This window comes from Strongylocentrotus purpuratus, unplaced genomic scaffold, assembly GCF_000002235.5.
Source record: "Strongylocentrotus purpuratus isolate Spur 01 unplaced genomic scaffold, Spur_5.0 spur5_scaffold_15, whole genome shotgun sequence".
NCBI classification, from domain to species: domain Eukaryota; kingdom Metazoa; phylum Echinodermata; class Echinoidea; order Camarodonta; family Strongylocentrotidae; genus Strongylocentrotus; species Strongylocentrotus purpuratus.
The window spans coordinates 24,296,349-24,310,517 of NW_022145600.1; the positions used below are offsets into that span (position 1 = coordinate 24,296,349).

A 14,169-nucleotide genomic window follows, 5' to 3' on the forward strand; every position below is an offset into this window, starting at 1 on the left:
TTTACCGGTGCTCCCGGTAAATTTTGATAAATTTCAAATAGCTCCTACGGCCGTACAATGATAGCTGCGACCATGAAAATCTCAGAATATGTAGTGTGCTCCCGGTAAATTTTGATAAATTTCAAATAGCTCCTACGGCCGTACAATGATAGCTGCGACCATGAAAATCTCAGAATATGTAGTTTTGCTATATAATTTCCGAACGGGAATAGCTAATCGGTCGATTTGAGTCAAGATACATTGTTTTATAGCTTAATTAATATCTTGACCTTGAGAGGGAGCTATACAACATAAAGTGTTTATTATTTACAATTTCATAAATTTAGAGTCGATTTCGACCTCGACAACGATCACTGAATATTGTAGGATCGCATATGCTTCCAATATGTTCATTTGAACCAAATTCATCATCCCAGACCAAAACTTTGTATTACCTTTAATCAAGGCAAAATATTATTTTTATATTTTCTTTATGCAAGACAGGGAGAGAGGGAGAGAGAGAGAGAGAGAGAGAGAGAATATGTTAAGTGAGAATTATCGGGTACAACTATGAATTGCATCCTTTTCAATATTATTAAATTCGCTGAAAATATTCAGAATATGAATATGATAAATCCACATAATACACCAACGCTGTTCAACGCATCCAACGCTCCAACCATGGGCCATATGCCAATGCACCATATTTATCAAATATAAAAAAAAAATGAAATGAAATTAGAAGAAAAATCAAATTTACAATGCACTGACAGGCATCAGTTAAAATCATGAATTCTCTGTGACTAGCTTAGCACTAGTTTCTGAGGGACCAGTCACTAAAGAGGAGATAAAGGGAAGGAACATTGAGGAAGAAGTAAAGAAAAAAGGGGGATATCAGTTGCAATTCCCCCCCCCCCCCTGGGAAAAAAGAAGGGGGAAAAAAAGGGGAAATATTTTTTTTTGGTGAAAAAAAAGTGTTCCTTTCCCACTTGTATCACAGATAAACAACAGTTTAAGTTAAGTCTAACATTAACGTTAATTTGTTATTAAAATGTAGAGTACAGCCCTTGGCCTTAGGCCTAATATAGGTCGTAACTGTTACTGTTTGAAAATCTAAAGTAAAATTAGACGGTTTTCATAGTTAGACCAAGTAATTGAGAAAAAAAAGTTTACCCGTCACTGAGACCAGGTCAATCAATCTTCTAGATCCATTATTAGGGTCTAACGTTAGTAGATATAAGGTAGATGTAGGCACGGATCCAGCGGGGGTGAGCGGACCTTGCCCCCCCCCCCCCCCTTCCGCAAAAGAGAGAGAGAGAGAGAGAGAAGGAAAAGAGGGAAAGAGGAGAGAAAGGGAAAGAAAGAAGAAGAAGAAGAAGAAAAGAACAAGGGGAAGAAGGAGATCGGGGGGGGGCGAAAGGACCTTGCCTCCCAGGCTGTTGCCTCCCCCAATAAAACAAAATAAGAGAGAAGGAAGGAAGGAAATGGAAAGAAAAAAGGAAAAGAGGAGATAAAGGGAAGGAAAATTGAGGAAGAAGTAAAGAAAAGAAGGGGGATATCAGTTGCAATTTTTCCGCCAACAAGTTGCAGACGGGGGTGGGGCAAAAGGCCTTTGACTCCCCCCGCCCCTGCTAAAAAAAAAGAGAGAGAAGGAAGGAAAAGGAAAAAAGGAGAGCTAAAAGGGACCAAAAAAGAGGAAGAAGAAAAAACAAGGTGAAATCCTGGATCTTTGCCTGCCCGTGATGACATTTTCTCCATTTCTTTCCATTCTGCACATATTGTCCTCCTCATTATTCGGAGCAACCTTATTTACATTTTTCTTTACTTTTAGTCTTTACCATATCCTTCCAAAACACAAGGGCGGGTCTAGCTTTTTGCTAAGGGTGGGGGGGGGGGGGGTAACCCAAATACGATGTGGAGCATCGTCCACGAGCCACATAGCGGCGAGGAGATTTTTGTTGTTGCTATTTTGAACCCTCGTAAGTGATGTTTTCCTGGCATCTACTAACATGCAGAGCATTGTCCACGAACGGCGAGGCGATTTTTTTTTTTGGTGCTATTTTGAACCCCCGTTAGTGATGTTTTCCTGGCATCTACTCACATCTACTACTACTGTGTAACGGGGGTTCAAGTCATTGCGAAATTTTTGGCCCGATTTCAAAATTTTAACCCCCCCCCCCCTTGAAAAAATCCTGCATACGCCACTGTGTGTAGGTTTGGACACGTGATAGCATTTTTCTATGCACATCACATTTTCACTTGGCAGCCCAAGGGGGATCGGGGGGTTAAACCCCCTAAACCGCCTAGATCCGCCCCTGCAACATCTTTGCTGATCTTCTTCTCAATATTGATTTATTGGTCGAGTTACATTATTTGCTGGTCTTTTAGAGCAACCAGATTTCAGAGGATTCACACTTTTCACAACGAAAAACTTCTCCATGTTTCAGTCCTTGCGCGATTGTCTCCAGCTCCAGCAGATATTGGGCGTCAGCATGCACACCAGTACTACCGGCGCAATATAGCCACTGCTGACGGCCGCATTAGCTACACTGCGAATTCAATTGTTTGTATCGGTAATACTCATAGAGATGGGAGAGAAAGCGCCATCTAAGTTCCATTTCATTAGGTTTAGGTTTGAAAATTGATACTCAATTTTGTGTTAAAGTTATATAAGAAAAGATAATCTTTATTTCATAATTCCACAGGGGCGATTTTTCATTTTGCAATCGCCCCCATGGACAACCTGACGGGGGCGATTATGGAGCTCACGGGGGCGAATCGCCCATCGCCCCCGTGTATTTTGAGGGCTGCACTGAGCACTTGGGTCTTAAGGAGTTAAGTCTATGTTTCACTAGCCATAGACTTTAATGGGGTGTTGAGTGGAGTTAAGTCTTTGTGTTTCCTGGAAAACCCACATTTTTCTGAACATTTTGATATCGAATACTCATTTTGGCAAAATATGGAGTTACGTCTTTGTGTCACTGAACCCTCGATATATACCACAGCAATCAATAACACCAAGTTTAGCGTCGGTTTGTAAAAAAACTTGGCCTAATACAAACATATGAAACATCTATCGATGCATACAAACCTAGCTTAAAAATTGTGTCACCATGAATGTCAACATGAAATAAAACTAAGCTGAAAACTATATATTTAAGATTGTTTGATTTTACTGTCCTTTATTTTTACCAAAGACACAGATAATGATAATTGGGGATGTAAGAATATCAAAGTTTATAAATCACAAGCCCCCCGAAACTGCTTCATATCCGTCTCGCTTCTCTGGATTTCTCTGCAGGTTCCTTCTTCTCTCTGGTCAATGAGTCTGTACCAAGGTTTCCCTCTATATGTGTACGGACTGCTTCATAGCCATCTTGCTTCTCTAGGTTTCTTGGCAAGTTCTTTCTTATGACTGATCAACCTGAGTCTACCACTTGGTCTCTCTTGGGATGTTCTTCTTTCATCTCCCTGTCCAAATAGTCTGTACCAAGGCTTTCCTCTATACAAGGTGCTTCATATCCATCTTGCTTCTCTGAATTTCTTGCCAGCTTCATTTTCCTTCTGTTGATCAGTCGGTACCGCTTAGATTTCTTTCTACACCTATCACTTCATATCCCTCCTGCTGCTCTACATTACTATCTGCTTGTTCTCTCCATACAGATTATTTCATGTCTGTCTCACGGGCCTGGGTGTCTTGACAATTCCTTCTGTCCGATCAACTAGCTGATATTAAAAAATGGCTTTCTCTCTATATCTCTTGAGTCTCTACCAAACACTTCATATCCGTCTTGCTTCTCGCGGTTTCTTGGCAGCCTCTTTCTTCTTCTGCTTAGGATCCTCCTTCTCCTTAGGCTTGGCTGATCGGGCAAAGCTCTGAGAGATTGAAATGGTCAAGGAAAATGCAACATGGGATAACAAAGATATATGTGGAGACGCCATGCCTCAGCGGTAGAGCAGTGGTCTTGTAACGTGCATCAATCCTCATTATCAAATCACTTAGGGAGTACTTACCGCCATTAGTCCCCTTGTTGCTTACTTTCAAGCATACACATGCTTTATTAACAGTAAGGTAAAAACAAAGCATCAAACCATCAAAGAGAAAGACAAGGACGAAGACAACATTAGTAAAGCAAAGACCGGGAAAATGATAGAGGGCATTAGAGTATAAGAGAGGAATAGAGAAGAAAAGAGAGATGGAAGGAAATTTAAACAACTTGATCGAAACTTACCATCAATAACGTATAACAATACTTGACATAAGCTAGTGATATCATAGAAATTGATTGGCAGTGGGAAATTTGTTACATATTTGGAAAACATGTTACTGAATACTGATAACAGGTTTTCTGAAACAGGGCTCTTGGGAGAAGGAAGAGTACTAAGGATTGAAATGAGGAACAGAAAAAGAGCCATTAAATGGAAGAAAGATGGAGAAATATAGAGGGACAAAGAGAATATTAGAGACAGCCAAAGAGAGAAGAAAAACTGCTTAAACCATGAAAACAGGTGAGACTGAAGAAAGGAGGTAAATGGAGGAAAATGGGAAAGTAATTTGACATATTTTTCATCACCATGAATGATGAAATAAAATGATATCAATATAACACGAAAGTCTGAGTGAGACTGGATTGAAAAGGATACAACCACAATAGGTTTATCGTGGACCAGCAGACCGTTGGTGTCTCGGAGAGCACGCTGGGCGGCTAGCTCGCTGGGGAGACCAACAAACGCTTGACCTTTCATACGACCTTGCTTCATCAGCTGTATGTTGAACCTGGGAGGACGCAACAGACCACAAATGATAATAATGATAACAATAATTTATTTATTTATTTATTAAAACATCTTTATACAGGATAATATGTTCAGGTATACTGTTTTTCAACATGGTCCTGTCCAATAATGATGATAATGATGATAATGATGATAATGGTGGTGGTGGTGGTGATGGTGGTGGTGGTGGTGGTGGTGATGATGATGATGTTGATGATGATGATGATGATGATGATGATGATGATGATGATGATGATGATGATGATGATGATGATGATAATGATGATGATGATGATGATAACTGTTTTGTAAAGAAGTTTCAGCATTCACACAGTAAATACAGATTGTGTGCTTGATCTTGCAATACTGTACATGTAGTAATAATTACTGCTCCTTATCAAGCGCTTTATCAGTTACAACGTAACCAACCAAAGCCCTTACAGTATTATCAACCAGGTCACTGGATTTTATTACAATTCTGCACAAAATCTCCCTGTACCACATACTCTATGGATTGGATTGGAAATAAATGGAAATTAGGCAAATGGCAAAATTTGAATTTCTGTCATCGACATATGATGCTCCACCCCAAGTGACTACTGATTGTCATGACGCTCTGCTGGTACATTATGATTGGCCCAAAATAAAACTTTTTGGATTATGCATATGATTAGTGTCAATAAGTTGTCACAAATTCCAAACACACACACATGCATGTACATGTAATTTGCTACATAAGTTGCTGGTACTTACATATCTTTGTCTAATGGTGAAGTCCAGTCAACATATCTCCCAAATATAAACTTCAAATCCTGCAGGGGAAAAAAAGATAACAATATAATGTGAACTTCTTAAAATAGTGACTTTCACTGATCAATCCATTTATGTCAATACTAATCATATAAATGATCATTAAAAGTACATTAGATGGCATTCTTTGTAACATACACATAGATTTTCATATCTATGAATCGGTCCATCTTATTATTTTACTATTTTTTAATCTTTGCGGGAATGAAATATGATAAATAAATAAGATCCCATGAATTCCTAAAAGAAATGGGATGACTAAATCTATATTTTGTTACAGGCATGCAAGTTTAAAATACAGGTGCACATTTAAGATGAGCACAAACTTTTTGTTCGCTAAGTCTTGAGAATACAAGAAATGTAAAGAGTTCGAGTCTCGCCGCAGCACTAATGTCCTTTGACAAGACGTTATTCTACATTTGCCACTCTCCACCCAGGTGTTAAATTGATTGCCTGGTAGGATGCAAATGTTAATGTGGTTACTGGTTAGATGAGCAAGTGGCGCTTGTAAAATGACACCTGGCTGGAATGCTCCCCAGGGAGTGGAGAATTTGCATACATTGTGTGCTGGTAAGCCTGAATCCGATGACCGGGGTAATAATATATCTGTAACGTGCTATATACAAGCTGAATATTATTATTATTATCATTAAAGAAAATATCTGAACTACATGTACCTTTTCTTCTATTTGCTTGGCTAAGTTCTTGACGTACAGTCTGGTTGTTGGTTCGCCCGGTGTGTAGTTCTTGAAGACAGATATGTGCTTTATTTCTAGAGTGGAATATGAAGATATGAGACTCACAAACCAACAAAAAAACATCATTCTGGAAAAAGAAACGGTACTCGCAAAGGGTCGTCACATTTCAACAGAATAAAGATTTTTTTGATGCTTTCTCTCAATTCAAATGTTAAATATAAAACTGGAATAGTATAGGTTGTACAAGAGTATGAAATTTCTCAAATGTAGTATTCGATATCATTTAAAGTTTCTCTACTGTTTAAAGGGATCCAGTAACTTTGTCTCAGATTCTGAAACAAAATCCTGGAGTTGGCTCATGCTGCAATGATAATTATAAACCTTTAGGTCAGTCAAGAACGCCATGACTTTCACAAGCCAATTACCTGTTTGGTTATCAAGATATTTATGATTGAAAATCGAAACCAACTTTTGTGTTTGCCAAACGGTTTTCGTAACACTACAGTCTATTGTGGAAAACGAGTATGGTAAAACTGGTCACTCAAAGATTTTTACTTTTTTGAGGCACTTCTTGATCATTTTTAAGTGCAATTTTTTTTTAGGGCTTCAATATTATACCATATTACAGTCACCGATAATACGTAGGGCCGTGCATCTCAGATTTAACATTATTAAATGATGCCTTTAAAGTATGCCATAAATTAAGTATAAGTTGTTGGAAATATATTGAAAGGTATACTTTTAGTAAAGCTAGTATTTATTAAATTAAAACACAAAAATTTACCAGTACCCAACTTTCTATAGTTGTGTGATTAAGAAGTTGGAAGAAAATAGAGATCAACATTCAAACACCACACATGGAGCGCAAGTTGGACTTTAGTTCAATATGTGTTCGTGCACATACGGTTGCATCGAGTAGCACACTCGCAATCACCTTCACCTTCAGTCAAAGAGAGCTCAAATTTGCCAATTCTCCTCAGAGAAGAAATATTAAAAGCTCATATTTTGAATATCTTACACCAGCATGAAACTCAAAACATTCAAAGAATTAGTATTTTGGGGGTCTTGGTCCCCTTAACTTCTTGGGCATGTACATATTTCCAACTTTGAATTTGATTTCTACAACATGGACCTACCCTCTTTGGACAGCCTCTTCTTCAGTTGCTCCCTGGTGATGAATTCAGCTGATTCAGGTCCCTCCTCCTCCTGCTCTTCCTCTTCCTCCTCCTCATCTTCTTGGTCCTCCTCCCCAGCATCTGATGGCTTGAGGGGGGGTTGGAAAGTTCCAAAGCCTCCTATCTCTTCTGTGACAGGGGCGTTTGTAGGAGCGGGCGTGTCCTCAACTGTGCTTATTTGTCCTGAAATAAAGAATTAAAAAGAGTGAATTAACATTGATTTTCCAGGGATTTCTTACAAATCACAAAAAAAGAAAAGAAAAATTGTGTTTCGCTGAAGACATTCATGTGCTTTCCCTGCAAACGCAAATATAATATGACACCCTATTTTTTACTGACTTAGGGTGTGAAGGGTAAAACAAATACATACCTGTATATACAACAGGCCTCATCAGGAATGGCCAAGGATTAAGTTCATTGGCTGGAGAAGGGTGACTATAACAAGTGAAGCATGTCAATTACCAACTCAAAAAAGCCTGATATTCAAATCGGCCATAAAAAGTAATCTAGAGACCAAGTGGAGATATTCACAGTCCTTTTATAACCTCTTCATTTGGTCAATCTTGTCATGTTGACCTTTGACATTTGACCTACCTTGTTGGATCTGTCTCTCCACAGCACTGGTGATACTTTCTGCAAGCCTGATCTCTGGTTTCTTGGGCACCTGGGTTGGGTCAAACACCTCCTTCCGGGTGACCCCACCGACCGCTGGGGTCGTGTCGGTCAAGGGGATGGACCTGGCTGCAGCAGCCGTTGCAATCATGTCCTGAAGGCGAGGGCGCTTCCGTTGAGCCGCTGGCTTTTTTTTGGACGGTCGTTTGACAGCTGCGTGACCAAGCTGAAGATGACGCTTCTTGGATCTGCAAACATGGGGATATTAAGAATGGATGTTAACCTCCATTTCCAACATGTATTTTTTTGTTAAAATTTGTTTTAAATGCTTATAATTGATTTGTAATGTTTTGTTGGAAACATGGAGAAATTGAAATTGAAATATCCACTAAGCTCAGGGTTTTAAGAAAGTTATAAAAAAACATTTGCTCCTGCAACATTTAATCCAGGCTTTACTTCACCAAAGAAAATAGAGTTACGGTTGCAGATGGGTTTCAAGGTCTGTTTAGGGGTGAAGTTAGGAATTCAATTAGTGTAATGAATTGACCACAGAGTTATTGTCACCTTCACATTATCGAACCACAACAAATATACATACTGTGCATGTATGGCAAGGAAAGTCCCAAAGGGGGTGGTGATGGTGTTTACACATTGTTGGCTCTTGGCAGACTCAATATGAATTCAACAAAAGTAGTTCCGATAACAGTTTGTAGGCATCTTGAGCACATGACCACAAATAAGTGGGTTGCAGAAGGCCTTTGTTGCATGCAGTTGCCATTTCCCCACCCCGACTCACCATTCATTAACATCTAAAATGAATTTCTTTTTTTGAAGGGGTGGGTTATATCTTAGTATGTTTGTTAGGTTTTTCTTTTCTTTTGAGGCCGTAATACTGCCGAGTGTCTAAACAAGGCTTAAGAGAGGCTTCTGAAATATGATATGATTACATACAGTTCTCTACTCTCTTCATCACTCTCCATCTCTGATCCCTCACTGGAGCTAGACACTTCCATTTCAGCAGGGGCATTATCCTCAGGCTCCGGAGGGACAACTATCTGATCATCTTCCTATAAAGAAAACAAAGCAATATAAATTTAGACTCTTAGAGCAATATGGGATGAGGGAAGGGGGTGGGGGGTTAGGGGGGACAACCAGCCAATGCGCGCCCTTTTTGTAACCCTGGTGGCTTAATTTACGAACACAAGAGGACCCCCCCCCCCCCACCCACTTTTAGATATTAAACCCTACAGGCAACAGCAACAGATATTTTTTTTCTAAAACATTTATGAAATATATTTCAAATATAAGGGCATTGTAATACAAATCTTAATCTTAATGTTAGTTTTGTACTAAGATACTCTTCCATATAGTAATAGAAAAAAAACTCTTTTCTATTTTTGAAGGCTAAAACTAAATTGTTGCTACTGCTGCAACATGTGCTTGGCTTTAGCATGGCTGTTGTTAGGGCTATCTAGCATTTCAAGGAATTAATTACTTCCAGGTACCCATTTACCTCGTCTGGTTCAAGTGTGGCAAATGTTGATTAATGTCTTGCCAAAAGACTTAGTACCGCAGCGGGACTCGAACTGCAGACCTTATGATCCACGGTCTGGTGACATATCCACTCGACCAGGACACCACATGATGTTTGGTCCACATTGATATAAGATTTTAGTATAGGTTTAAGGTTAAATATGATGTTTGGTTAAAGTCACAAATTCAGGTAGTGTAGAATACTGATCATGGAGCAATCATCATCAGAGCATACGCCATAAAACAAACAAAGAACATCTTATTTTTAAATAAAGGAAAACAAATTACCAAAGGAGGAGCTGGAGTGAGAGGACCAAACGGTGCGGGTAGACTCATCTTATTCATCAGATGAAGCGTTTGAACGTAGAACTTGGGCACCGAGGCTAAGGCGTTGACGATGTTACTCAGAATACTGACAGTCGGTGGTGGGTAGTGGTACTTTAGCCTTGGGTTTATAGGATGGGAGAGCCTGTACAGAAAGATTTATTTTTTTAAAGAGAGATAAGTTTGAGAACAAGTAAAATGACATAACTCACACTCTCCAATAGGGTGTAGAGAGTCTACAAACTGAAGATCAAGGGTTTATATGATGGGACAGCTTGTACAGAAAAAAAAGAAAAAAATTAAGAGAGATAAGTTTGAGAACAAGAAAGATACAATAATTCACACTCACTACTAGAAAAGAATACACTCAGGGTGTAGAGAATCTACAAACTGAAGATCATAGGTTCACATCTAGCCCAGGCACATGCCTGATGCCTTAAGTGTATGTAGCCATGCCCCTCTCCTTTTCCAAAGGAACAGGCTAGGAATTTTGTAAAGCACTATGTCCCTTGCACAAATTAAATAGAGATTCTTTGGGTAGGACAGCCATGGCCCATGCCTGTTATGAACCCAATGCATTCCTTGCAAAGAGTAGAGTCCCATGATGAATAGAGATTAACTTTGCTTCTTCCTTCCCAAGTACAGGGGGTACTAGTACTACTAAATAATTAATGACCAAAATCACCAAATACTTTTATCAGAAAAAAGAGAGTGACATGTATCACATTGAAAACAAATATTTGCTATATGGTATGATTTAGACTTCCCATTCTTCCTCTCCTTTTCTCTTCATTAAATTAATTTAATTTAGACAAAACAAATTAATAACATAAATAAATATGAGGAATCAAAATTTGGAGTGGGAATGAGAAAAAAAATCCATACCCAAAGTCTGGAGCCATGCCAATCGTCTTCATTATTCTCTTAGTCTGCATGTCTTCCACGCTGATGGATTCAGACCTCCCATCCTTTTTCTCCGTCTCCTCTCCGTTGCTGATGATACTTGGTTGGTATCTGTAAGTAATCATTACAAGATATTTGCACATAAATGACAAAAAATAATACTGGGTCAAACACTTAGCTGTGATTTAGTACAATTGACTGACATGTTCAGGGAATAGGGAATGTTGGACCAAATTTGCAGACAAGCCAGGCGAAACTCTTCTAGCAACTAAAAGATTTTCTTTAAGTTCATTCCTTACTGCACCCATAATTATATATGTTTAAGTTTTAAACAAGTAACACCGGTATTCCTTTCTGCAATCTTTCAAGTGTTTTATTGATTTTATTTCAAGACCTAATGGTAGAGCAATTACGAACACACTCTGAAGAAAGCTGACAACATTTCACATAGGGAAGTTGAGTACACTCTCAGCTGACAACTGGTTTAATCCACAAAATAGCTGATAAACATCTTTCTTATTGTACTTACTTGTCAGAAATACTTGGAGTTCCTATGGCAATCTGTCTCCTTGTTTTCGCAAACTGCACAGTCAAGGTATGTCCCAATACATTCATCTGATGCAGACGACCCAAAGCCTGCGTATAAAAACAAAGAAATAACTCAATGAGTGCAAGATAAACAAAAGCTTTAGTATGTCTTTATTTAAAGCTATTTAAAAAACTATCATGGGGTTAAAGGGACTTGGTAACATCGTGCAGATGAGAGAAAATGGTGCGTAAGGCAGTGACTTCAATGCTCGATTTACAATTAAAGATAATCTGAAGGTTTGAGTGAAAACAGACCATTATTAATGATAAAAAATGGGGAAAACTGAGTTGATCGATTCCTTAATTCCCCCAACTGTATTATTACAATCTAATTAAATTTTAGGTGAATGTAAGGCCATTAAAAAAATATACATGTTTAGCGTCCCCGCCCGCCTCCTTTTTGGGGGCCGCCTCCTATTTTTTTTTTGAATTTTTTTTTTAAGAAAAAAGAAGAAAAACACTGCTAAAATGGATCTATTTCTGATTTTAAAAAATTAAAAAAATGTTATAGGCCATCTTGAAAAATAGCCTGAGTGTCAGGGAAAATGTACCGAGCAGCCATTTTGAGCGGCCATTTTGAAGGAAAAAAAAAAAAAAAAAAAAAGGGCCTCCTCCTTCCTATTTTTCAAAAAAGCAGGACGCTAAACATGTTTTTTTTTATTTGGCCTAAATCGTCACAAAGCAATAATTTATCCAACATTATCCTGAATGTGTGATGAAGGGTAGTTCATACCGCGACGTCACACTATCGCATGTGTTTTATCGCCGTCATTTCAAGTTTGTAAGTGGATTCTGGAAAGGGTATCAAAATTGCATTAAATTTATTCATTACACTAGTGAGGGCTAAAAATATACGTTACTCATATTCTTAAGGTTCTCAGCAGTCTGTAGAGGTATAATTTACCTACTTTTCAAACTTCAATGAACCTTCTCCTTAATAATCTTATGAAAATTATTAAATTTTCATCCTCTTTGAACTGAACCTTATTTCATGGAACAAGAAAGACTTGTATCCTGTGTAATAAATGTTAACAGCCCATACTCTTCTCTTCTTGTCTTATGACAATATCTTGACACAAAAACCCATGCTCAATGAAAATTCCATTCATACATAGCCTACCTGTGATGCAGCATTGTGATTCTCAAAATTGGCAAATGCAGTGTGTTTCTGAAAAGAAAAAGAAAATAGCAGAGAATTGCTGAAGATCATTTCAAGAAGGTCCACAAGGCATGTCATTTTTTAAGCTGATTAAAGTAAAATTCAACATTGAGAGATAACTACTCTAAAGAAAAGCAGAAAATCAGAGAAGCATACTCACACTGTGGAAGTTTGAATGGAAACAGACAAAATTTATCAAAAAAACAAGGGAAACGCATTTATGCAATTCGATATGATGAAAAATTTAGGTTAGGACATTATTTATAGGAAGGGTGGCCCATTAGCAGGCCGCCCAAAATGAAATCCTCTTAATGTAATCAGCATTTTGCAGTGGGGTGGTTATTGACTAAGAATCATCAGAAGAATTATTTACTGTTATTTTTACAAAGATTGATACCTTTAAATATGAAATGGTCGAGTAGACTATGAACAAATAACAAAAATTGATTTATTAATTTTCATAAAAAGTTGTGAAAACATAGCCCAGGGGGCCGTTTCATGAAACCAACTCCATGACAGTCATATCTTTGTCGGCGACCTACGGAGATGTCATGAAGTGGATAAACCGTTTCACAAAGCCATGACAGACATGATATCGATATATCGCGATACTAGCAGCTCAAGAACATAGTCTTTGTCGCGATCCATTTGATTTATCAAGAATAACCCAAAACAAGTTTTGGGGCTAAAATTGTTCAAAAAGAAATACATATAAATTCTCCTAAAATAAATAATAAATAGTGTCATTATCAAATGTAGATCATCAAACGATTTGCATATTTTTGTAAAGATTCTTAAATTGAAGAAAAACGGTGAGTGTTTTTTTTTCGACAGTCGAATCAAAAGTTTGTTGAAGGATACCGTCATGTGATAGTTTATCAATACGTTCTTTTTTGTTTATTGTGACGAGGAATTTTAGGAAAAATACCTTTTCTCAGCCAGTTTTTATTCTAGAGTCTCATAAATACTTGTTATATAATTGATTTAATATTGAAAATATAAATTAGAAGAAGTAATTAGAGAGGGAATAATAATGCACATAGGCCCCAAAGGTATGCGGTATCCTAAGAAAAGACTATGAATGTACTATGGAAAACAGTGTGTAACATTCTTATCTCTCTTATTTATATGTTATCTAGTTTAATAATTTGTGATTTAATGTTTATATTCAGCTTTTAAAATTTCTGTATAATTTGTTTTATCACTTCTTTACATTTGCATTTCGCATCCCAGAGTGCAAAAGTGACTTACTTTATAAATCTTTCAATTTAACATGAAGTTCTTAAGTTATTGATATGAAATTGCTCTCACATATTCCTGATAGTTCAATTTGTTGCATGAATTGGTTAAAATGTATAGAAACACAATCTTCATGATATATTAAAGGTTAATTCACTGAAAAATGTTTTTTATAAATCCAGAGGAAACGTTTAGATTTCCGCAGAGTTCCGCTTATTTTAATACCACCATTTTGTCTGATGTCTAAGCTTTAAGTTGCCCGATCTTGCCCGTTGTCACGTTAGAGCCGATTCCCCTTGCCACATTGTCCCGAAAAATATGTTTGTTTTTAGTCCGCGGCTGAATCATGAAGGATTCGCGGTCATAAATCATG

General features: G+C 37.7%; 1 protein-coding gene across 1 annotated transcript in view; it reads right to left on the reverse strand.

Moving 5' to 3' along the window:
- Positions 1-3,134: 3,134 nt before the first annotated feature.
- LOC577891 (RNA-binding region-containing protein 3) overlaps positions 3,135-14,169 on the reverse strand; it is an 11,608-nt gene continuing 573 nt past the window's right edge. The window contains exons 2-12 of the mRNA XM_778095.5: positions 12,519-12,566; positions 11,340-11,446; positions 10,793-10,921; positions 9,872-10,052; positions 9,002-9,117; positions 8,033-8,298; positions 7,400-7,621; positions 6,243-6,337; positions 5,509-5,567; positions 4,624-4,756; positions 3,135-3,855 (exon numbers count right to left, since the gene is read on the reverse strand). Coding sequence (XP_783188.4) covers positions 3,760-3,855; positions 4,624-4,756; positions 5,509-5,567; positions 6,243-6,337; positions 7,400-7,621; positions 8,033-8,298; positions 9,002-9,117; positions 9,872-10,052; positions 10,793-10,921; positions 11,340-11,446; positions 12,519-12,566 — 1,452 coding nt within the window. The 3' untranslated portion in view covers positions 3,135-3,759. The remainder of the gene's footprint in view (positions 3,856-4,623; positions 4,757-5,508; positions 5,568-6,242; positions 6,338-7,399; positions 7,622-8,032; positions 8,299-9,001; positions 9,118-9,871; positions 10,053-10,792; positions 10,922-11,339; positions 11,447-12,518; positions 12,567-14,169) is intronic.